General features: G+C 42.8%; 1 protein-coding gene across 1 annotated transcript; it reads left to right on the forward strand.

The window, feature by feature from the left end:
* The first annotated feature begins 68 nt into the window (after positions 1 to 68).
* On the forward strand, positions 69 to 24,452 carry pgr (progesterone receptor). The gene is made up of 8 exons (XM_063205831.1): positions 69 to 1,354; positions 5,889 to 5,998; positions 7,855 to 7,971; positions 8,805 to 9,110; positions 10,647 to 10,791; positions 11,274 to 11,404; positions 14,496 to 14,653; positions 22,239 to 24,452. Exons 1-8 carry the CDS (start codon positions 465 to 467, stop codon positions 22,395 to 22,397), a joined length of 2,016 nt encoding a protein of 671 aa, XP_063061901.1. The 5' UTR covers positions 69 to 464; the 3' UTR covers positions 22,398 to 24,452.
* Positions 24,453 to 25,877: the final 1,425 nt, after the last annotated feature.

The following is a 25,877-nucleotide window of genomic DNA, read 5'->3' on the forward strand; positions in this document are numbered from 1 at the left end:
TGCAAATATCCAGAGACAAAAAAGTGATTATCAGTTGACGAAGGAGGCTGGCCAGAAAAGGGGGGTGTTGGTTTCGCTGAAATTCCTCTTGAGATAGTAAGAGTAGTATTCCCACTTGCATGGTTTGCACCTTCATTCTCTGCCGTCTCGGTCTGAGCTGTAGTCTTTTCTACCTGAGGATGTCTGGACTGAAATTATAGACAGTATTCAGAATTATCATTTTATTGAATTACTTTTTGGCTGCGCGATTGAGTGACAATCAGGCACGCGTAACGGAAGGTTGGCTGTAGTTTTGCCCAGTTCTTGGTCAAAGGGAGTATTCAGTCAGAGAGTTGCTCTTGTACCACAGTAGATGGGCTAGACGTGTCAAAAGGCAAGAGAGAGGAAGAGGGTGTCGGCTACAGAGAGAGTGCGCTCCGTTGAGATTTCTAACTTCATGCTTTCTGAAATCGTGGCGACGCAGAATGGATAGCATCAATTCCCCAGTTATAGATTCATGTAACGCGACCAAAAGGGAGACCAACTTTATAGAAAAGTACCCTGGTGTGGCAGGTGACAGTGCAGCTGTTTGCAAGGATTCGGAGACGACCGTTTGCATCTCGACTGGTTTGAGTAGTTTTGGAAGTGTCACCAGCCTAGGCGTCGAGGCAGAGGCAGTCAGTGACAGCGCCATCCTGAAAGACTTTTCAGCAGCTGACAAAATGTTTAGCAGTAAAAGTTACAGCGAGCGTGCAGACGATTTCGCTAAATCTTCGCCGTGGATTCCCAGCAAAGTATTTCCAACGAAACTCTCCGCATCTCCGGAAAGTTCGCAAAGCTCATTGGCCTCCACTCCATCACAAGGGGAGATGTGCAAGTTTATAAAAGATGAGCAGGAACCCTCGCTCATCATGGACCCCCGCGCCTCTGATTTCGACGTGACCTCGAATGTGCCTGCCGTCAACAGTTGTTACAACAATAGCAAAAAGGGACAGTTCGACTTCATGGTGGACGTGCCATCATTCCCCAGCTACAGCGCAGGACAACAGGTGGTTCTCAGCAGCTCGCCGACCATATTCGTCGATTTGAACCAGAGCACCGCGCGTCAGCCATACTCAGAAATTAGAGGCGAACCCGGTAGAGGTATGGCGAGCTACGATATGATCAACACGCCGTCATCTCAGCAACATCTGTTCGTCTGCAAGAGCGAAGTGCCCAGATGGCCCCTCCAGCAGTCCTCTGCGGACGGCCAGGTCTGGTGCCAATCCGTGGAAGTATCTGAAGACCAGCACCATCAAGTGACCTATTCTTCACCTGATGGGTTCAACGCAGGTTACCTACAGCGGTCCCCGCACACCTACAGCACATATTCTGGGTAAGTAAGGATGTTTGCTTTATAGCAAATAGCAGCCTGACTGTGGTGACTACCTATTACGCGTTGGACATGTGTCCATGCTATCAGAGTCGTCCGAAAAAGAGTCGTGCGTAAATGAAGGGATTGCGTATTTGGATGGACTTGTCACCACTACCGCTCTACGTCTGTTTTGGGAACTTGTCTGTGGCTGCTATGTTTATTTAATGCAATTAATCATGTCACTGATATTTTGGTTTGATAATGTAGCCTAGATAATAATTGCATCAAATTGTACATCACCTTTTCAAAACTTTGTCACCTACAAATACTCACTTCAGAGTATTTACTTTACTAAGAAGGTTGCTATACTTTGATGATGGAACAAAGCCCTGATAAAGCTGATGTGGCAAAAACGGATGGACATACAAATATTAGTATAAAGTAGACAGGACAGCACTCCTAGCTGTGTACTTCATTGCTCGTCAGTGTCGGACTATACAAATATTAGTCTCAGACAGTCTCTGAGAAAGGGGTAAAAGGGGTTGTTACAGTTCCACTTTAAATACATCAGTATGAACATGGCTGCTGTAAAGGCTGTCTGATGAGCAGCGCCTGAGTAGTCAAAGGGGGGCTGTGGATGAGCACAATCTTAGGTGTGGGTGGTGGGGACATGTCCATACCACTTTTGAGATGAACCTGTAGCTTGTCTCCACCACCTTTTCACAAATATGATAATGCGAAAATACCATACTTGGACAATTTGCCATTGTAATGTCCTCACCACTTTCCAAGCCAAACCTACACGTTTGGGTGTGTGAGTGGATGGATGCAGAAATGTTAACCTCCAGAAGCCCCCCACATTTGGGCTTGCATGCTCATGGGGACCCCGGTTGGTGTCCGGCTGGGGTCATTTCCCAATCCCACCCCATCTCTCACTTCCACCCTCTTCCCATCTCTCTCACCCTTCCAGCATACTGTCCTGCCAATAATGCATGAAAAAGCTCCTAAAAATATGTTGTTTTTTAAAAAGAAATGTTAACCTGCAGTAGCTTCCTGTTCAAGACAAATATCTCTCCTAACCTCATGGGTGGTAAGCCTGACACCTGGTGTGCATTTCTCAAAACCATAGTTGCTAACTAAGTTAGCTACTTTGTTGTTTTCTATGCAGTTTCCCATGGGCAAAGCTACCCAAGTTGCTAACTGGCTAGAAACTGCGCTTTTGAGAAATGCACCACCCCTGGCCTTTTCATGTCAGAGCTCTCGCCCTGCGACATGTTACGCAGCTGTTAATGATTAACCCAAATAAACAGTGTTTTGAACAATTAATAACGTGAAGTAGGCCTATGTAAATGTGTAGTGTAATGTAATGTATTCCACTCACTTGCTATAAAATGTGTGTGGGTTTTGTTTTGTTTTGTTATGTTTGTTTGATCTACCCCAGTTGTTGTTATGGTGCCTCATTTGATGCTTCAGGGAGAGCATTGACCTGATGAGACCCAGGCAGTGAGAGGGCCGCAGGGGTTGATGGGTAGTGTAGTTTTTTTCCCCCACACAGCTGCTCAATGTGCACCATAGCAATACAACACAAATCATCAAGCCGACCTGTATCCACCTTTCACTGAGAATGCATGCAATAAATAAAACTGAAGATGAAATTAATGTTATCTCTGGCCAGCTGTGTAGGTGTTACATTACACTTAGCTAACACTTGTATCCAAAGCAACTTACAATTATTAGCAGTAGATTTGTAAATATTATTAATAGCAGTGTTGTAACACGTTACGAAAACTAATACAAGCAAGTTGCTTTAACTTGGTCAAGGTTTTTTTTATCTGATAGTCTGTTGTGTTTGTTGTTCTTTGTATGAAGTATTACCTTGGCAAGCATTCTGGTGTAGGAGTTGACTCTGGTAATTAGTCTGTTGGTGGTGCATTGTTTACTAGGCCCGGCTTTGGATCGTCACACACATTCACACACATTCACACACACACACACACACACACACACACACACACACACACACACACACACACACACACACACACACACACACACACTCCAACACACACACACACACACACACACACACACACACACACACACACACACACACACACACACACACACACACACACACACACACACACACACACACACACACACACACACACAGGGTTGCAAATAAATATGTAGGCCTAAGTGTGGCATTTGAAGATATGCACCAGTTTCTTTGCAAATGTCCCAGCTTCTGAAACTCACTGTCCCTGTAATCTACTAATCTACTGGGGTTTTTTGGACAATAATCAGAAATGCACACACACACACACACACACACACACACACACACACACACACACACACACACACACACACACACACACACACACACACACACACACACACACACACACACACACACACACACACACACACACACACACACACACACACACACAGCACTTCGGAATGAATAAAAGTACTTTACTCTACTCTACACACACACACACACACACACACACACACACACAGAGTTATTTTACTTATCTTATATCTAATTTATATCTTGCTGCCATACTAGAAGATACTGTCACAGCACATGCTGATAGGTGAGAAGAGGAGAAGTGATTAGGCCTGTCAGTGCTACCGGAGTTTTACACACACAGCAATTGAGTCAGACCGGAGATAAACAATATCTCAGGGACTTCATTATGCCCCGTTTCTAGGGATTAAGTTTGGTGTGTGTGTGTGTGTGTGTGTGTGTGTGTGGGTGGGTGTGGGTGTGTGTGTGTATGTGTGTGTGCGTGTCTATCTCTCTTACTCTCCCTCTCTCTCTGTCTGTCTCCCCCTCTTTCCATCTTTGTATGTGTGTGTGTGTGCCTGTCCGCGTGTGTTTGTGTGTGTGTGTGCGCGCTCACCTTTCCATGTCGGTGTGTGTGTGCGTGCGTGCGCATGCGTGCTTGTGTGTGGGTGTCCTTCCTTATGTGAGCATGTGTGGGAGTGAATCAGTGTTCACAGTCAAGGGAACTGCCTGCCATGTTACTGCCTTCAGTAATTAATAATGAATGAGCATCTTACTGCCTAATGTCCTCCTGTATGGCCACGGCCTGGGATGCATTTCTTGAAAGTGTAGTTGTTAGCCAGTTAGCAACTTGGGTAGTTGCCAATTGGAAACTGCATAGTTAGCGACTATGAGAAATGCACCCCTGGTCTGCGTTAAAAATCCCTACTTCGGTCACATTTAACATTCACTCATTGCAAGGAGAAACATCTGCAAACATACTTTTATACCAAATACAATTTCCAAGCAGTGGAAAAGCTAGAGGTGTAGGGTCTGGAACTATTGCCTGATTTGTACTTTATATGCAATGATGTGTATGCTGGGAGGGGTGGTTGGAGGGGCGGTGGATGCAGCGATTTGTATATGTGTTTTTGTCTATTTGTGTTTTTATTCAGTGAAGCCAAAGGCAATTGCCTTTGCTATTCTATTCAATTCTATTCTAACATCATGCATGTTTTCCAGTATAAGCTGGGTAGTGCAATATTGTGCATCGCTGGATTAACCTTTGTCTACATACAAATGAAAAATGTTGAACCTATACACGTGGCAGGGAACCGTTTTAATTCGAAGGCCACTTCGAAGTCCTCCAAGGGCCGCACCATGAACACAAACCAGGATTTACCCCTGCACTTTAGGCCTAGCCTACATTGGGGGCCAGACAAGATGGCCTCCAGTGCCGTAAACTGTCCTCGAAACAGGTTCCCCACCCTGACCTATATAAATACTTGAAGCTCAGTGGTGGTCAATATTCAAGAAAAAGTACACATTGGTCTGCGGTTAAACCTTGACACATTTTCTGAAAGTGCAACATAAACCTTGACAGCTAAAAATGTTTTTTTTTTTTTTAAACAATAGAGCTTTAAAGGTGCACTGTGTACAATGGTGGTAGGTATTGCAACTATGCTGCTCTTTGAAACGGTGCTACCCACTGGCAAATTTGATCTTTTCCATGAATATTTATTTAATAATAAGTTAATATTTACCAGTATGACCAAGGTATCGTATGTTTTGCTGCTAAAAGTTTCTGTTTCTGGAATTTCAAAATGGCGAACATGGAGAAGATCCACCTTTTCATGTAAAAGTTACATTTTCCCAGTCAAAATGTTAACTTTGAATTTGATGATGTTGGTAAAAGCATTTGTGAATAAGGTAACATTTGTGAATAGGTAGCATAGATTCTGGAAAGTAGTGGGAGAGAACATTGAAAGTAGTGGGAGAGAACATTGGGGGAAGGATCGAGGAATGTCTTCAGGTCGAACTGGGATTTATGATGTGGCTCCTTAGCCCACTGAGACACGGCACCCCCTTTAATGATTTGGTGTGTGTGTGTGTGTGTGTGTGTGTGTGTTTGTGTGTGTGTGTATGTGTCTATCTGTGCGTGTGTGTGTGTGTGTGTGTGTGTGTGTGTGTGTGTGTGTGTGTGTGTGTGTGTGTGTGTGTGTGTGTGTCTATCTGTGCGTGTGTGTGTGTGTGTGTGTGTGTGTGTTTTCTCCACAGCGTTGCCCCCCAAAGGGCGTGCGTCATCTGTGGAGACGAGGCGTCTGGATGCCACTATGGCGTCGTCACGTGTGGGAGTTGCAAAGTGTTCTTCAAGAGGGCCGTTGAGGGTGAGCAGCGAGCTTATTTATTCTAATGATGTCGTCTTCCATGCATAAAGACACATTTAATAAGGCTGTTTAACTCCAAGCCACCATAGGAAGGAAAACACTTTCACTCATCATCTCTCCAGCCTGCCTTTTTAAAATGCAGCTTTTAAAACTTTTTAATATGTTTTTTCCTAACTTCTACTTTTGTCTTTTTTACTTTTTTACTTTTTTTGACTCTCCGAGCAGGGAAGCTTTTCATTGGACATGAATTCTAGAATTCATGTACACTTGACAATAAGATATCTTGTACAAGTTTGCTAAGTACAGTATATGAGGTTAATACGAGATGCAAACTAGCCTTAGCCCTTTTCCCCTCCTTGCTCTGGTTGATAGAGATGTTTTGACTAAATTTAGCATGTTGGCGGCCTGTACAAATGTGAAAAATGATATAATGAGGAGAAATCATCAGCACTGTATCATCCCTCCCCAGGATGCCCCTTCGCTATCATTTTTTTTGTGAGAGAGAGCACACGATGTTCTGATTTTCTTTACACGCCGTTCTCGTTATCTGGTGAAGGAGATATATAAGAGCCACTGTGTCTGACCATGACCATGTCACTATGTCCTTAGCCTTGCTTTCAGTGCTAGCCTAGTCTTCATTCCTCTCTCTCTCTCTCTCTCTCTCTCTCTCTCTCTCTCTCTCTCTCTCTCTCTCTTTTCCTCTCTCTCTCTCTCTCTCTCTCTCTCTCTCTCTCTTCTGTCTGTCTCTGACTCTCTGATTCCTCCTCTGTTTGTTTGTTTGTCTGTCGTCTGTCTGTCTGTGTCTCTGCGTCTGCCTATGTCTCTCTCTCTCCTCCACTCCCTCCCTCTCTCTCTCCTCCCCTTCCTCTCTCTCTGACTCTCTCACCTCCCCTCCCTCCCTCTCTCTCTCCTCCCCTCCCTCACTCTCCCTCTCTCTCTCTCTCCTTGAACCCTCCTCTTCTCCAAGTACACCTCTCCTTTTTCCTTGGTAAAATAATGAAGCAGACATGTCCTCCAAAAGTGGTCTCACACTTCCAAAGTTCTCTCTGCCCCATCCTCAGCCTTCTGTCTTGTAGAAAAGGAAAAGTTAGGGGAATGTGTGTACGATTTTTTTAAGAGATATATTTTTTGGTCTTTTTTGACTTAGTTTATGATAGTACATACAGTATGTACAGTGGGAGATGGACAGGAAACGAATGGGGGGGAGAGAGATGGGGAAGGGTTGGCAAAGGACCGGACCCGTAATCGAACCCGGTTCGCTGGCATAGCAGCCCAGTGCCCCACCGCTAGAGCCATGGTAGGGCCGAATGTGTGTGGGTCAAAGACGTCCAACATGACACTGTCCTTCAGTGCTAACAGATGCTTTTGCTTACTGTGAAAAACATGACATTTCAAAAAAAATATTTTGAAAAGTGAATGCATGAAAGCCAAGCCAAAAAAATAATTTAAAAAAAAACTTTTTTTTCTCCATTTATAGTAAGCAAAAGTATCCGTTGCACTGAAGGACACACAGAAAATTCTGCAGTGTTCATTCAACACTTAGAGGGTTTATTTGACTTCATTTGGACATAAATGAACTCTTTAAGTGTTGAACCAACACCGCAATGTACTGTGCATGTTGGACGTCTTTGGCCCGTGTATGATCAAGTGTAGCCTGACAGGGCCCTGCCGTGGCCTAACGGTAGGGCACTGGGTTGCTGCTACGCCGGCGACCCGGTTTCGATTCCCGCCCGGGTCATTTGCTAATCCTTCCCCGTCTCTCTCTCTCCCCACTCATTTCCTGTCTCTCCTCCACTGTCCTGTCGTAAATAAAGGCAAAAAAGCCCTGAGCCTAACAGCAACTCTCTGGTCTGTAGGTCATCACAACTACCTGTGTGCGGGGAGAAATGACTGCATCGTGGACAAGATACGCAGGAAAAACTGCCCAGCGTGTCGTCTCAGGAAGTGTTACCAGGCTGGCATGATGCTGGGAGGTAACTCGAGTGTGTGTGTGAGTGTGTGTGTGTGTGTGTGTGTGTGTGTGTGTGTGTGTGTGTGTGTGTGTGTGTGTGTGTGTGCGTGTGTGTGTGTGTGTGTGTTTGTGTCATGAGAGCTGATGTGTAATTGGGTCACCAATCTCTGACTATTGACCCGATAGACGGTTTCTTTTTTTCTTCCGAAAAACATCTTATTGACTGAAAGACCAATCAAACACTACATGTTGTCTGAGCATAGTCATTAATCTTTTTAATGTTTTGCTGACCTGTGAGATTAAAGTTGCTAATATTTCATAATGTTGATGAGAATTGTTTATTTTTTAACATCAACTACTCGCACTTACTGTGCAGTGCAAAGACCTAACTTTTCCAATAAATCGTAGTCAAATAATATCTTTTATAGTATATTTTAATACTGTTTTATGCTTTTTTGAAAAATAGCATACTGGACCTACTACAGGGATCTCTGGCATAGAGACAAGGTGTAGTAAATTCAGTTGTGTTAGAACCCCGACTTCAATGAATTTACCACTTCCATTATCTCCATTCAAGGGGTTGCCTGAAGTAGGCCCAGTGGCTACCAAATTTAATTAAGCATTTTTTTTTATTTTTTTTTTGTACTTCAAGAGCACCAGCAAGTTCACTGACTCAGCAAAACAAGAACGCTCACAATTTTTTTTTGTCCCTCTCAAATGAAAATTATTATTTGAATTTCATAAGGTTGTAAACTGAAGTGCTCTCTCAACGGACAATTATTTATTGAATTTCACTAGGTTCTAAACTGAAGTGCTCCCTCTCAAATGAAAAATAATTTATTTCAATTCCCCAAGGTCGTAAGCTGAAGCGCTTCAGCGGCATGAAGGGCATGGGGCTGAACCCGTCTCTGATGTTCCAGTCGCCCCTGAACCTGTCCGGAGAGGTCCAGACCCTCAGCAGCCTGCCCTGCATGCCCGGCCTGAGGGAGCTGCAGCTCTCCCCCCAGATCATCAGCATCCTGGACAGCATCGAACCCGAGACCGTCTACTCGGGCTATGACAACAGCCAGCCCGACATCCCCAACCAGCTGCTCAACAGCCTCAACAGGCTGTGCGAGAGGCAGCTCCTGTGGATCGTCAAGTGGTCCAAGTCCCTCCCAGGTACGGTACAGTAGTGCCTTCACTTCACTCAGTAGACTTTGCAGTGTTAATTCAACACTAAGGGTAATGATAACACAGGGCAACATACTGAGCAATGCCATCATGATTGGCTGTTAACCCATTCTAGCCTAAGGTACCTGCAAAAAAAACGTCTGCTGAATGTCTAACCCCTTTTTGGGAAAAGGTGCCCTCTCTGCCTATTAAAACCTACATACCTGAGCCTCCGAAGCACGTAAAACATGAAATAAGTTGCACTTAAAAGCTAGGACCCTTGCATTAGAATGTGCAATGTGCAATGTGAATGTTTTTAAATTAAAAGTGTGTGTATGTTAGAGCTGAATGAACACATTCTTATGCAAGATGAGGGTCCTAGCTATTTCGTGTTTTTAAGATAAGATAAGATAAACTTTTATTGTCTGTTTGCACAGAAACGTGTCTTGTATGACTCCACTTCACAACTTTATGTTCTTCAGATGCTGACATATTTAGGCTTTAATAGGCAGAGGGTACCTTTTCCAAAAAAAGGGATTGGGCATTCACCAGGTGTGTTTTGCAGGTGCCTGAGGCTAAAATGGGTTAAATGTTATACAGTAGATAGGAATGTGTGGGGAAATTCCGCTCAATAAAAGCTTCGTCGTTAAGCACCTATTATGTTCCTGAATCAAGTCCGTTTGTGTAGATCATGTTTCCTGCACTACCAGATGCAAAAGTTAATCTCCTAATAACACAACGCCAGACTCTTAAAGAAATGAAGTAGGGTTTTTTTTAACCTTAAAATAATGTTTAGAAAATAGTTTCTGCGTTTCATCAGCTTGTAGCAGGATGGCCAAAACCTTGTGAACTGGCATTGCAAGCCCTCCATGCGCTACAACAGCACCAAGTCAGTTTGGAGGACTGGGCTGGGCTGTGTCTCTGTAGTTGAAATAAGGGACATTTCTGTTTTTATCTGGTAGGACATCTGAACACAACAGGCTCGTTTCAAAGACGACATGTGCTTTTGGAATCCACTGCCTGAATATTCAACACACATTAAATACAGCTGAAGAAGAACGCAATAGGGAGCATTTTTGAAAAACTGCTTGTACTTTTGGATTACCTCAATTGAAATCAAATCCCACTGTCTGACTATTTAACACACGTACGTGGGGGCATCAAAATGCATAGCTCAGGGTTCAAAGTTTGATCAAGTTTAAGTTTGAGTTTAATGGTTTCTCTGTGTACTTTTTTTTTGTCTGTGTGTGTGTGTGTGTGTGTGTGTGTGTGTGTGTGTGTGTGTGTGTGTGTGTGTGTGTGTGTGTGTGTGTGTGTGTGTGTGTGTGTGTGTGTGTGTATCTGTGTCTTTGTGTGTGTGTGTGTCCGTGTGTGTGTGTGTGTGTGTGTGTATGTATGTGTGTGTGTGTGTGTGTGTGTGTCCGTGTGTGTGTGTGTATGTATGTATGTGTGTGTGTGTGTGTGTGTGTGTGTGTGTGTGTGTGTGTGTGTGTCCGTGTGTGTGTGTGTGTGTGTGTGTGTGTGTGTGTGTGTGTGTGTGTACAGGTTTTCGCAGCCTGCATATCAGTGACCAGATGACGCTGATCCAGTACTCCTGGATGAACCTCATGGTCTTCTCCCTGGGCTGGAGGAGCTTTCAAAACGTCACCAGTGAATACCTGTACTTCGCCCCCGATCTCATCCTCAACCAGTGAGCAATTTAACTGCTTTGTATACTATATTATGAGCAGGGAAGCCCACCACCTGGGGGGACAAAGGGGTCACTTGTCCCGGGCCCAGGGAGAGAGGGGCCCCAGAATTGCATCCTCATTACGTTGTATGTATTGGGTTTGGGGCCCTGTGAGATGTCTTTGTCCCGGCCGGGTCTCAGTGGTCTCTTGGTGTTGCATTGATGTTGTGGTTTTGATTGGGGAAACATTAACCATAATGAGCCTTCGATGTACCTTTTTAATTTCTTTTTTTTATAGCCCTGGGAAACTTCCGTTGTTGTCGCTCGTGACACAGCACCCCACAGCACACAGAGCTCAGACAGCGAATTTGCATTTATGCCTCACCCGTGCAAGGGTGCAGTCCTTAACGGCACCCCAAAGGAGCAGTGCGGGGGGGGGGGGGGGGGGAACAGTTAATGACCGCTCAGCCATGACTGTGTTTTTTGTGTGTGTGTTTATACAGAGACAGGATGAGGAAGTCTCCCATCTCGGAGCTGTGCGCTGCCATGCAGGTGATCCCGCAGGAGTTCGCCAGTCTGCAGGTGACCCGCGAGGAGTTCCTCTGCATGAAGGCCCTCATGCTCCTCAACACTGGTAACCATGACCACCTTTCACCAGAGAATTCTGCCCTACAAAGGCTTAGTGCAGTAGCTGCTGTTTTAAGACATATTGCTTTGTCAAATTTGCTGCACACCGGTAACCATTCGCCTGATTATCATCGACTTTCAAATCTCTTCGAGACTTGGTCTGACCTAGACCATAACAATTAACATTTCTCAAACGGCATGACTGACCCACCTCCGTTAGTTTGCTACTGGTCGAGGCCAGAAAAGGCTGTGCCAAAGTTTAAACCATTAAAACATTTTCTTAGTTTCAATAGAATGTCTCTGCTTAAACACGCCACTGCATTGAACATGCCTCTACACAGGGCCGTTTGAACTGCTCAAAGTTGACTGGTTTCCGACAAACTGTTATAGATTCTGAAAACCCTGTTCTGCCAGAGTAAATGAAAAAGAAGGATTTAAACAGACTCCTGTCAGACTCCTGTCAATCAGAAGTTGAAACAGCCTTTGTCCTGCACCTGGAGTAATGTAGTTTTTCATCTGACTTAGATGTCAAAGCTTGCTCCCTCTCTCTCTCGTCTGATGATTTGGTGGATGTATTCTTTCCAAAATTATGTATCAAACACACTGTAGGCCTAAAACACTATTTGAGGCACTCCTTATGTAGCCAGTGTTTAATAAATGCTTTTTAACTTTAGTATGGAGTGCCTCAAATAGTGTTTTTTTATCTTTTCATGGCAGTTTGGTTTTTTTTTTGATGAGCACCCTTTTTTACTAATTGGATACTTGACCCAGTGAAGCATTCCCTTTTCTCTTTTTGTTACACTGTAGGCCTAGTTGCTGGTGGGGTAATGACAAATTTTTACTTTTTTAACTTGGGCTGCCAATCTTGCCAATGCAGATGTCGTCTGAAGGTTTCCCACCTTGGCAGTGCCCCTGCACCTTGGCCTGAGTTGACCTTTCAAACTGACACTGAAATACCAATGCTCTCTCTCTCTCTCTCTCTCTCTCTCTCTCTCTCTCTCTCTCTCTCGCTCTCTCGCTCTCTCGCTCTCTCTCTCTCTCTCTCTCTCTCTCTCTCTCTCTCTCTCTCTCTCTCTCTCTCTCTCTCTCTCTCTCTCTCTCTCTCTCTCTTTCTTGACTGACTGATTTTCGGGATATTGTTTGTTTCAAAACGATGTATCTACAAACTGGCCCATAGTTGCTGATGGCCACAACAATAGCAGTAGTCTCCTAACTAGAAAGGGCAGGAAATATGTTGTGTCCTTGAAAAGAAGACACTTCAGAAGGATTCCGGTGAGCTTCAACAATGTTTCAAAATGTAGCCTGCAGTGGTATGCATGGTGGCATGTTTGACTTGCATTGTTCAGAGGAGTAGATGTGTGCACATCCCACCCGACTGGTCAGGTGCAGGATAATAAAAGCAATAATCCAGGTAGAGTGAATAAAGTCCTCAACACTGCTTGTCTTCTGTGTTAAATGTAATAGTGAGAGTGCAACGTTTCGAACCTCAGGTCTTCATCAGACTTTATTCACTTTACCTGGATGTTTGACTTGGAGCACGGATAACTGTATTGCCCACACAGCCCCACACGTATGTATGATGTTTATGTCCTCTGCTGTACATCAGATATCGTCACATCAGATGAAAGCTGTTAAGTGCAATGTAATGAAAAGGGAAGTTCCAACGGAAGAATCCCATAGTACATCGTGCACACAACTTTTTTTTAATGTCTCTTCAATGCAAGGGGGCGATCCAACAAAAAATCTATAGCAAGGCCTTGGAGATCATCTTGACATATTTGTGTCAAAAATCAGGTTTCTACACATACAGGTTAAGTCATTTTCTAGGTTTCAGAAGTGTTATTTTGGATAGTCAAAGCCATCATAGGCTCTGTGTTTTGAAAATAGCTGGCAGTCAATGAGTTAATAGCCAATAAAACTGACTGTCATGCAGTGGTGTAGTCTACTCAGGGTCTCTGATTTCCGCTTCCTGGGCGTGCATCTGAGGGACGACCTTACTTGGAAAATCAACACCACTGCCACCATCAAGAAGGCACAACAGAGACTGTACTTCCTTAGGGTCTTACGGGCTAACCATCTACCCCAAAGTCTACTGGTGGCCTTCTACCGGAGCTCCATAGAGAGCATCCTAACATACTGTTTATGTGTGTGGTATTCCAGCTGCACAGCAGCGGACAGAAGAGCTCTTCAGAGAGTGGTCAGCACAGCTCAGAAGATCACCAGCTGTCCCCTGCCCTCTTTAGAGGAGTTGTTCTCCTGTCGCTGTCTAAAGAAAGCCAAGCAAATCATCAGAGACCCCTACCATACTGGACATAAACTGTTTGAGCTGCTGCCATCAGGCAGGCGTTACAGGGCTCTGGGTACAAAAACAGACTGTTTTTATCCAAAAGCAATCTACACACTTAATTTTGCACAGCTGACTTTTTAAAATCTGAATTATTTTTTATACAGTATATATATAGGTTCTTTGTTGATTTTTAAGCACCGTGAGCATCTGCACTTTACCAATTTCGTTGTACCTGTACAATGACAATAAAGTTTCATTCATTCATTCATACATTTTTGTGGTGGGTATACTGTATATTGGCACATTTTTTTGAAGTGGGTATACTGTATACATTTGTGATATTCTAAATAATGGTTCAATCAATTTTAGGTGGGTACGGTATACTGAAATCCCAGAAATGTTGAGGTGGGTATACCTGCGTTCTACGTAGACTACAGCACTGCTGTCATGTCATGTGATGTTGTGTAGCTGTGCAGTGCCACTGGAGGGAAAAGGAAAGTTCCTCCGGAAAAATCCCATTGTACACCGTGCACACAACTTTTTTTTTAAATGTCTCTTCAGTGACATTAGTGTCAAGGGGGCAGTCCAACAAAAAATCTGGTCTTTCTCATCTTTGTGGTATTAATCCTTCTCACGGGTCAAAAACTTTGATGTGCAGGCTTTAACTTGTTGCAGCAACACTTAATATCCAAAAAAAACTGACTGTCATGTCATGTCATGAAATTTTGAGGTGGGTATACTGCGTATACCTGCATTCTACGTAGACTACACCACTGCTGTCATGTGATGTGATGTGTTGTGTGTTTCGCAGTGCCACTGGAGGGTCTGAAGAGCCAGCAGCAGTTTGACGAGATGCGCCAGAGCTACATCCGCGAGCTGACCAAGGCCATCCACCTGAAGGAGAAGGGGCTGGTGGCCAGCTCCCAGCGCTTCTACCACCTCACCAAGCTCATGGACGCCATGCACGAGGTAACGTACCCAGCACTTAGGGGCAGCGGTTCTCAACCTTTCTTTAAACAAAAGCCCCCTTGACCTCATCATAAGCCTTCCAACGCCCCCCCCCCCCCCTGACCTCATCCTAAGCCTTCCAACACCCCCATGACATCATTATAAGCCTACCAACGCCCCATTTAGTGTTGAAAAATAAAATAGACTAGTACTGTCGCCCCCACTCAACTGTATCCTTCTCAACACCTACCTAGGGCTCCCCAATGCCCCTAGGGCGGTTGTAGCTAGCCCGTTGAGAAACATTAGCTTAAGGGCAACCACATCCCAATGGTCAGGGCGGAAGTGGCCTTCAGAGGGTTGCAGGTTCGAGGTGCAGTGGGTTGCTCACTGACTGTCGATATTGCTCGGAAGGAACAAGGAGTGTTCTCTATCGGTCAACAGAATAATTGATGAATTAATTCAGTAGTGGTTTAAAAAAAAATCTGCTCATTATTTTTATCTATGTAAGGGCCGCACTGAATGAGGAGGGGGGGCTGCATGTGGCCCCTGGGCCTCCAGTTGCCAATCCCTTATTCAAAGTTTCCACCAATCATCGGGGCTCGTAAAGCCGTCTGCTATGTTGATACCATCATGGTTGCAGCTCACTGACATGTTTACACACAAGTCAAGTCACAACGCGAGTTTCATCTCGTGAGCCCATGATGAAATACTTCTTGCAACTCTTACTGGATGACATTTAATTTGGTAACTTTTTGTCGAGCGCTGTTTGCCGTTCCATGTGTGAACCACATATGAAACACATGTGTTATACAATCCAAGGCCACTCTTATCGTTTGACATTTGGTGAGGCCTTTACCAATCATTTTTTTCTTCATGCAGTCTTCGTCATGGTTGCTTGCTGATACAGATACAAGGGTTCTTAAAAACACTAAATCTGCACAGATTGGAATAACATGACACCGATAAGAGAATGTGTCTTGTTTGGTGATGACATGCAAATGTGCAACATTACGTACGTAGGTCTTGTGTAAGTAACCCTGAGGCGTGTACTAATCTCACTCCTCACTTTTTAATCTAACAATATCAACGGTCAAACTGCCTTATTAGAAAGGTTTTGTTTTTTTGCCTTAGTGGGTATGTGTGACTTGTCTTTCATAATATCAGATTTTTAAAAATAAAAATACATATATAAGAAAAACATAAAAGTAAAAATACATATATACAATACTGTATATAATATATTGTACACATAAGGTAAAATATTCCCTATGATTCGTGACTAAACAAAAAAAAAAACAGCACTAAGCTCAAGCAGACCACAAACCATAAAGGACTCTAAAATGCATTCAGCAAAATGTCAGCCTGTCCTACAGTGCCTATCCCTAGCGGGGTAGTACCTTAAAGCACTGTTGGTAGAGCTGTCTGTACCATGGGAAAAGGGATTGCCGTCTGCCCTCAAGAGAAAGAGTGCAAACAACTCGGAGCCAATGGCAGAGTGCAGGGCAGCCGTGTGGAGTACAAGGCTATAACCTGTGGAGGTAGGTAGGGGCAAGAGGCTTTGTGACAGACTCAGCAACCCGTTGACTGAGAGACCTAGGCAGAGACTCTTTAAGTATTTAGAGATGTGCCAACATAATAGGTTTCTATGGGCACCTAACGCGACCAGGTTCCGGTCTGCCTAAAGGGCCGTGTCATAATGCTCCTACAATGAATAGAACAGTCCTTAGGTCTGCCTAGGTCTGCCTAAGGGGGGCCATAATAGAACCAGGAAACAATGGGCCAATGGAACCTCTCTCTCTCTACTCTCTCTGACCTGGGTGTGCATGGTACCAGAGAGCCATCAGGGGGCTATCTTATCTGGGGAGGCAGAGAAGACAAGCTTTTGACTCTGGCTGAGACGGCGGGATGTAGCGTGGGGAGCAGGCACGACTTAAGAATGCTAGCTGCAGGGGGTGGCAGGGAGACGTTCCAAGAGATGTTCTGGGCTAAGGGGCGAATCATCTTCTATGAGCGGTGGTCCCCAGCTGATGATGACCCTGGAGCTAGCAAAACAAGACGCCGGAGGGGTTGCTGCAGCAGAGAAACAACACCTACATGTACCAGTAGTAGTGTATAAAGCAAAGTGTTATTATGTAATGCCACACACAGTCATAATGAGTTGGCAAATCAAGGGCAAGGGGATGGTTACTACTGTTACATCAGCCTTCTTACCAGTGTCACTAATGGCCTGGGCGGCATGGGCTCTGGTCTCCCCCTGCTGAGTTAATGGCACTTCCAGGCCGCAAGGACACTTTTTTTTATTTTCTTTTTTTTCGAAGAATGCCAAATGTACCTGCTTCTCTTCTCTGTCTTTCTTCCTGAGAAGCTGACAATGGCGTCGTGACTTTGAGTATTACTCATAGCTAGCCTAGCGCTGTCCCGTGTATTGAGGACTAGGTCAAGGGTGTCAAACTCAAAGTCACAGTGTGCCAAGTCGAAATACGGGAAGAACTTACCCTCAGGCCTCACTCAAAGGGCTGAACTGAACTCAATAACTTGGCTTAATACTTCACTAAATGTATGCCAATTTCACAAACACTCATTCCCATCATACACTACAGTTCAAATGTGGCTTTACATATTCAGTTGCATATGGGTGGGAGATGACGCACGTGTACTGTATATGATGTTTTACTGGCCTGGGCCATTTATCATAATTATTGAAACACACTTTATTTAGTAGGCAAAGGAGAGTCACCGGAGCATCTTTAGATGTGTAAAAATTACTGTTTTATTGGGCAAGTGCCAAGACTAACGTTTCAACATTGTCACATGTTCTTCAGAGTCTACTGGGGATAGTAATGGTGATATTAATGGTGTGTGTGGGCCATCGGTAGTAGACATTTGATCTTGCAAGCCAAGTAAAATGACACTGCAGGTCGGATCTGCTCCCGGGCCTTGGATTTGACACCTGTGGACTAGGTCAGTGTTTCTCAACCTATGGGTCGGGACCCAACCTCTGGGTCGTCAAAGATCCACGGGGGGTCGTGAAGCTCTCTTCATTTTAAGGGGTTTCATTTTAATACCACATATAACCCATGGTGAATAAATGACAAAGCATCTAAACTAATATATGCATAGAAGCAACAAAATGTTAGTGCTATTAAACATTTATTCAATATTTGACCAAAGACGAATTGAGGAATAAAATAACTAAAATTAGTTTTCGCAGGAAAATCATGTGACTCCCTCTTGTGCGGGCGCTTGCGTGGTTGGGTCACCAAAGTTTACGATCGTAAAAACGTGTCACCCTGAAGAAAAAGGTTGGGAACCGCTGGACTAGGTCAGTGTTTCTCAACCTTTTTTAGGTGAGGTACCCTTTCAATTCATGAAAAATGTCGTCACCTAAATTTACTTTATTGTGTGTAAATGTTAGATGAAAGATTACACTGACTAAGCATTCATTCATTTATTAATTTATACAAATACCGGTATGTATTATATTACATAATTATGAGGCACGTTTCCGCAGCACCCCGGTTGAGAAACACTGGACTAGGTGAAATAGGTGAAGTTGAGCAACCTAAAGGCTGTGATCTGAGAGCCATGGTGCCTAGTGTCTGTGAAGATACTCATTCATCTATACGGGAAAGGACTGAAGTCATGTCAGATGTCGAAGATTGATTTGTGTTGTTATTTAGAGTAGAGTCTAACAGAAACTAGCATTTCAACTGTAACTAGTCAGGGTCACCATGTTCATCTGGGATGGCCTCTCCTGGCTTATTGGACTTCCTCTTTGAGCTTGAAATTAGTACAAGTGAACAATGCTGAGGGCACTTGACTAAGCATCACAGAAGCTTTTTGTAGGCCCTTAACACCCTGAGGTCCAGCCGGTAAACCTCAAGACAAAAAAGAAGGCATCTTGTGAACCACCTACCGGTAACTTATTATCATCTCCTTCATCTTGTGCAAGGCACACTCAGATCACACTCAGATTTTTGCCTTTTCCTTTTTTCTTTGCCTCAGTCATCACAGAGGTCAGATAGAGACATTTTGGCTACAAGTGCTTTCATCAGTGTTCACCGGAAACAAAGATTAAATAAAAGAACCAACTAGAAATGCACTCGGAGTGCAGACCTCCGCCAAGGAAGCTGTTTGATAGAACATTTGACAATGTTACACCCTAAATTGTTTCAAGTCTTTCTGTCTGGTTTTTGTGGAGTTAGAAACTGGAATGTGAAAATTCGCCCTATCCCGCAATGATCCTCCAACCCCACAGTGTCTTTGTTTTCTCCAGTGCAGAGGTGACAAAAGTAAAAGTGAAAGTAACTTCATGGTGTAAGCACAACACCATCATATGATATTACATAGTAGTCACTCCACTTATTCAACTGTACCTACAGCAAGGATGTAGATAGACTGTGTTGTTACTGGAAAAACACCAAAAACCTAAAAAGAATGCACCACAAATTTGATCCAACCGGCGCCGCCGAGTAAGCTGAAAGTTAGCTGTGTTGGAAGGTTGGAAGCTCTGTTTCTTTTTTATTTGCTTCAAGTTACTTTTCCTTTTGACGTCTCATCTCCAGTGCCCAGTGAAGACCTGCCCCAGCTGAATTGTCCTGATCTAACCCCCTAATGTCCTTGGACGGATTAGGGGAAAAAAATGATTAAAGTTCAAATCACCAGACAAGGTCAAAAACGACGTAAGCCCCAAAAGAAAGAAATCTGGGTGAGACACTATAAAATAAGCACAGTAATTAAAATGATAAATATTATATAAATAAGATAAAGATAGTAGGCAGCCTTGAAATGAAGACACCATATTTAGATGTACACACTGCCTGCACATACAGCTCAAATGTTGTTGTTTTTTTGTTTTTGTTTTAAACTGTTATTCAAGTCAAGTGCTTTTATTTGTCACATACATTTTACATGTAGTGAAATAATGAAGAAAATAAAGTAAATTATATATGAACTAAAGAAGTGAAGATGACCTTAATGCATGACATGTGAAAAGATAATTCTAGCCTACTAATAAAATAGTTAAAAATAGCCTGAACATAACGACAGAGTAAATAAAATAAACAGAATCAAAAGGAGGAATATTAGTCCACAACCCAATAATGCACTAATAACACACACCCCAATACACATGAAAAGTTGCATTGCACTCTAGCCTGCCCATTACATTACTTAATGCTTAACGCTGCTGATGAAGAAACCCAATCTTGGAAAATAAATGAATAAAGAAGATTTCTTTCGTCATTTCACACTGAGGAGGGGTATATGTCAGCCCGAAACGTCTGCACTTAAACAATTCAAAAGAAAAATGAGGGCTTTGATTTTCCTCGAGGCTACAAATAAGGGGTACATTTCTCGAAAGCGTAGTTGTAGTTGAGGTTGCAGTTAGCAACTTGGGTAGTTGCCAATGGGAAATTGCATTGCAACTAACAAAATAGCTAACGTACAGTAGTTAGCAACTATGGTTTCGAGAAATGCCCAAGACCCAAGATTTCCTGAAGTCCTAGAGTTCTTGAGAGGAGCCCAGATGGGTTTTGAGGAGGAGTGATGTGATGAGCTGAAGTGCCCTGGCAGGAAGATCAGGAGTGTTTTTCCTTCCTCTGACTTTTCTGGCTGCTAACTGGTGCGAGTGACATGGGGGAAGGAAACCTTGCCAGTGAAGACACACACACACACACACACACACACACACACACACACACACACACACACACACACACACACACACACACACACACACACACACACACACACACACACACACACACACACACATTATCATGCCATGATTCACAGTTCTATATTAAAATTAATCGTAGGGAGAACAAATATACAGTAGTGACGTATTTTTTTCTTTTGTTTGTGTGTGCGTGTGTGCGTGTGTGTGTGTGTGTGCGTGCGTGCGTGCGTGCGTGCGTGCGTGCGTGCGTGCGTGCGTGCGTGCGTGCGTGCGTGCGTGCGTGCGTGCGTGCGTGCGTGCGTGTGATTCACGTTGTCAGCAGTGTATGGTTTTTTGTAAGTGTGAGTGTTTTTTGTACAAAATGTTTATTACTCTTTTCCAAAATACTTGGTGCAAACACATAACTAAAAAAAGAATGTATTATGCTAAAATATATATATTTTTAAATAGTTCCGGTTTTCACTACTTATTTGAAATATATCAACACTGACAGATTTAACAGTCTTAGTAGTAGCAGTGGTGCTTTCCGGAGCGTTGCTCACCATAGTGGGGGGTTGTTGTCTCCTCTTGCTATTTTTTATGGGTTGTTGTTGAAGGCCTGGTGCTCAGGCCAGGGATGCTGGCACGGAGATCACCTTGACCAGCAAGGTCGTGCTGGTCCACCAGGCCTAGCCCAGGGTCGGGGGCCGGGGCCAGAAAACCAATCCGGATAATACAGTGGGCTGCGCTGTGCTGTGGCAACAATAAAACACTTGGTGTCAATATTTCAGAGTAAACTTATACGCATGAATACAAACGAATTAAGAGCCAAATTACTCGTGTGGAGTCAAAACTCAATATAATTTCATGAGATATACATCTATTAACACTGGAAGGCCCAGTGCCAGAAAACCAATCTGGATAATACAGTGGGCTGTGCTGTGCTGTGGCAACAATAAAACATTCGGCAAAAGTTAGCTTCAACCAGGATTTTTTTCCTCCCACTTTTTTTTTTCTGTAAACCCGAAACGTTTAAAGGAAAAAAAAAAAGTGGGAGCAAAAAAAATCCTATTTTGAAGCTGATGACTTTTTTCATCTCTATCGAGTCATTTGGTTGTCCAGCTCGCAGGTCAGACGTTTTTTCAATGTGCGGGGGAGTCTAATTACTCAGTGGAGTCGGAACTCAGTATAATTTCAACTCTGAGAGAATATAACTCTTTAAGAGGTGTATTAACACTGGTAGCTTTACTGTAATAGTAAACAGTGTTTTTATCACTTGAGCATCTCTGTCAATACTGGTTTACAGACATTGCCACACTTTAACTCTAAATAGTGAACCACTATTTAGAAAAGAAATATCTTTTAAAGCTTAAAAAAATACAGTATTAAGGTAGCATACTTCATACTGGTGCAACTTGCATTAAAAGAAAAATGCATATTGATAATACTTCATGTTCAAATCCAATCAGTTGTTATAGTTACTGTCTGTTTCTGTTGATGTCTATAAAATATAATGTTTTGTAGCAAATAGGTCTGTACTGCTTCCATGCTTTTATTGTGTGTGGAGGACATGACACTTCCCCTGTGTATGAAATAAACTGCACAAATAACCTGCCTCACTAACCTGCATGGAATGATCATGTTTTACCTATTGGTAGAAAGGAATTATGTGATCATGTGGCACTTTATTTGAACACCTGGGCAATGGGGGTTGGCAAAGAACGAACCTGATGACGCACTGGACGAAGCGCGTTAAAAAAGTTCACTCCGGGGGAAAAAAAGTAAGAAAAAGAACAGTAAGCAGTGTGCTGTGCTGTGTCTTTTGAATTTTGTTCATTGTTCACCTTCTCCTGCCTCACACCTGCACCTGCATTACTGAGGGCTTGTGCACAAGGACTCTCTTGAACTTTAACCTCTCTCTTGCGTTTCCGTTTGCTTTTCCCCCAGATCGTGAAGAAGGTGAACCTGTACTGCCTGAGCACGTACATCCAGGCGGACGCCATGAAGGTGGAGTTTCCTGAGATGATGTCGGAGGTGATTAGCTCGCAGCTCCCCAAGGTGTTGGCAGGTATGGTGAAGCCCCTTATGTTCCACAACAACAAGTGATGCCTCCTGACGTGACGCCGAGACCACACCAGACCAGGCCTTGTGAGGAGCGAGGATCCCCCATCCCACATCCTGACAAGATCTTTAACCTCCACGAGACACACTAGGACTATGTTCTTTTTTTCGTTGTTGTTTGTGCTTTTTTTTTCAACCTGGTGGCGACAACCTTGTATGGCAGTAGTTACCTACTCTGCGATGCGATGCGCCCTCTGCGTGTGTTCTCCCAGGTCTATGTTTTTTTTTTTTTAACCCACCTTCGCTTTGGAAGCCTTGTGTTAGCAGTAAATTCCATGGCGGAACTTCGCTCTTTCATGTTGGGTGGTCTGTGTGACCGAGGTCATATTCCCTATACCCAATCTGCACTATGTCAAATTGATTTGTGTTACTTTAAAGATAGATGAAGTTAGATAGAGATGAATCGTGAAAAGTGACAGGCGGCACTTTAATCAGAGCATGGACACTTTGTCTTTGTATGAATTTGCGTTATAAGGACATTACGCGTCCTTGCGGTTGGAGAGTTCAAAGATTATCAAACTCCTAGGCCTTGATAAATAGTGTGATATGTGCATTTCTGTATGCAGTGTTAGGGTAGTAATTAACAATGGGCATGTAATATGAAGTGTTATTAAAGTATTACACCTCCAGAACTGTGTAGCTTATCTGACCAGAAATTTTAAAGGTGTTTGTATGTGGACAATAACCCTTACCTTAAAGTGTTTATTAAAACCAAAAGTGAAATATATTTTCTGCCAATGAGGGCAAACCGTCATTAGTTTCAAAAAGAAAAGAAAAAGGAAATGGTTAGCCAGACAGAAAGAAGTTTGTTATACCAAACAAAAGACTGATATCTGTTTCCTTATTTAATTAAAAGTGTAAATATAAGCTTACAGATGTGACTAAATTCTATTGATAGCGTTGGTAGTGTGTGTATCTATTTAATGGTTATTTTCTTATCTGTTGCAATACTTTCAGCTTTGGAGTGCCAATCCATTCAGGTAGAGACAAACACATGAGTGAACATCATGTCACCATGAAGCTTTGTAGATATTGTAGAGTAGACTACGACTTGTTAGCATGTTGGAGCACACACATACACAGCACAGCACAAGAGTAGGATGGTAGTTGTTACATTTTTGCGGCACGATATCATTTCCTTTAAAATGCCCCTCCACATCCAAAATGCACGGGAGTATCAGGTCCGGCCTCTCCACTCAAGGTCATGTTACATTCTGTTGTATTTAAATGGGTAAAAGAACACCCTGATCTTGGCAAACATTTTGCTATCGAATAGTTAGGAGGGTTTTTTCCCCTCTCTCTCTCTCTCTCTCTCTCTCTCCCTCTCTCTCTCTCTCTCTCTCTCCCTCTCTCTCCCTGTCTCTCTCTCTCTCTCTTTCTTTCTCTCGCACCAGTGCTTTCCGGGCTTTTTATTAACCTTGAAAAAAAAATTAAATGTTTATTTGTAAATCAAGTCTCTTAATTTTTTGTTGCACTTTCCTGTATGTGCATGTATGTATTGCTACAAGGCCCTTTGGTACAAACGCAACACAGGACATTTATAGATATTGATTCATTATTGCCGTTTGTCTGTTGTTTACATTGAGACAAAGAGTCAATACACCAGCATAGGTGGTGTGTTTTGTATGTAAAGATTTATGTCAAGATAAAGAAGTACAAAATGACTTATTCTTATAGGTAACAGCATCAGTTCAACAAGTTGCATGGGATGGTTCTTACACTGTGGTTTTAAAATCATGTGACTTCAGGTGGCACTGCTTGGTAAGTGGCATATAAACAAGTAAATGATGTTCACTTTTTATCGCTATTGTTGTTTTTTTTATTTAGTTGTCAATCATTTCCAAGTATTTTGATATCAGTGTTCACAGCTTGGGAAGATAAGAGGTTGAGATTATGACAGACTGAAAGACTCTGCGCCGAGCAATGACCTGAAGCAGGCTGGAAGCCCAGACAGTGAAGCAATCCAAGTCCTACTGAGCATGTAGCAATCGGTATGCACATTGATATATACAAGGTGTGCAGAATTATTTGCCAAACAAGTTTTTTACCATGTCATCCTTTTCATGCATATTTTCCCACACACCAACATGTATAAACATGAAAGCCTATCGGATGTAAGTATTCCAGGTCTTTCACATTTATATAATGAGAGGGTTTTGGGTTCCTTCAATCACACCCTCTCTTATTTTACAAATGTGCAGGACAAATTTTACAAATGTGCTTAAATCCAATAGGTTTTCATGTTTATACAGGTTGGTGTCAGAAAATTTGCATAACATGGTTGATATGGTCAAAAACCTTTTTTGCCTAATAATTCTCTACACTCTGTATAAATATGGGTGTGCATGAAATAAAGGCTTAAAATAGTAAAACCTTTGCAAATAACTAAACATTCAAATATTTAAGTAGTTGAGTTGTGTATTTAGAAGCATCCTGCTTCTGTCTCTTCTGGAGGACACACTAAAGAAGCTTCTCTTGCTTGGTTGGCTAAGACATTTGGTCCTGATGTGAGCACAAACTGCGGCCAGCCTATAAATGCCAGCTGTTAACCACACTACATGTCATAAAACTGTTTGAAATAATCCGTTTATTGCCACAAGGCATATCCGTTATGTGTACAGGGATGATTATGTTGAATTGTGTATATTTTTAAGTGATGTCCGATATGCTCCTGCGTAATTGCATTGTTTAACTTTAGGTAAACAGGGAATGAAATGAAAGCCACGGTCAGTGCCATGGCATTGCAGCAGAGGTCAAACACTACTTTGTTTTTAAATATTGTCCTATAAATTCCTAATATAGAGTTTGTCCACCTCTCAACAGAGTTTATGAGTGATTCTACGATTCCCCTACGCTTTTGGCAAAAGCAAAATGTCAATTATCAATATTTTTTTTCAACTAAATGACCTAGATGTTTACATAGTTTATATATTTAAGTTTCCAAACAAACAAATTGCCAAGCTTAATCTTAAATCATTTGATAAATATTCTAATGAAAGCGAACATTTGCTTAATTATTTTGTCAACAGTGTTATGGACAAATACTATGTCATTTCAAACATATATAAAAATACTACAGAGTTGAAACAATATATGTTTGAAAGTGCTTATGTCCCTTAGCAGTAATGTTGTCATTAATCTGTGCAACTGATATAGAAAATGTGATTGTTGAGCTTCATAAGTAGGATTTTATGAGTCACTGTGATACAGACTGACACATTTTTCATCATAAATCCCTGTAACGTCTGATTTGAATATAGTCACCCTCCTTACACAAGACTTCCTTCTCCAGAGATAATCCCTAGTGTATGTTCATAGGATTTTTCCAACACATAAGGGATCAATAGCGCAAAAACACTTTCAAAACAGTCAACCGTGTTACTCAACTGTGTTACGGTCAACAGTGCAGGGGAACAAGTCGGCACTTTTTTAGGAGAAAAAACAGAGCAGACAAACCCATCTCCC

The sequence above is a fragment of the Engraulis encrasicolus genome, chromosome 8, assembly GCF_034702125.1.
Source record: "Engraulis encrasicolus isolate BLACKSEA-1 chromosome 8, IST_EnEncr_1.0, whole genome shotgun sequence".
Taxonomy (NCBI): domain Eukaryota; kingdom Metazoa; phylum Chordata; class Actinopteri; order Clupeiformes; family Engraulidae; genus Engraulis; species Engraulis encrasicolus.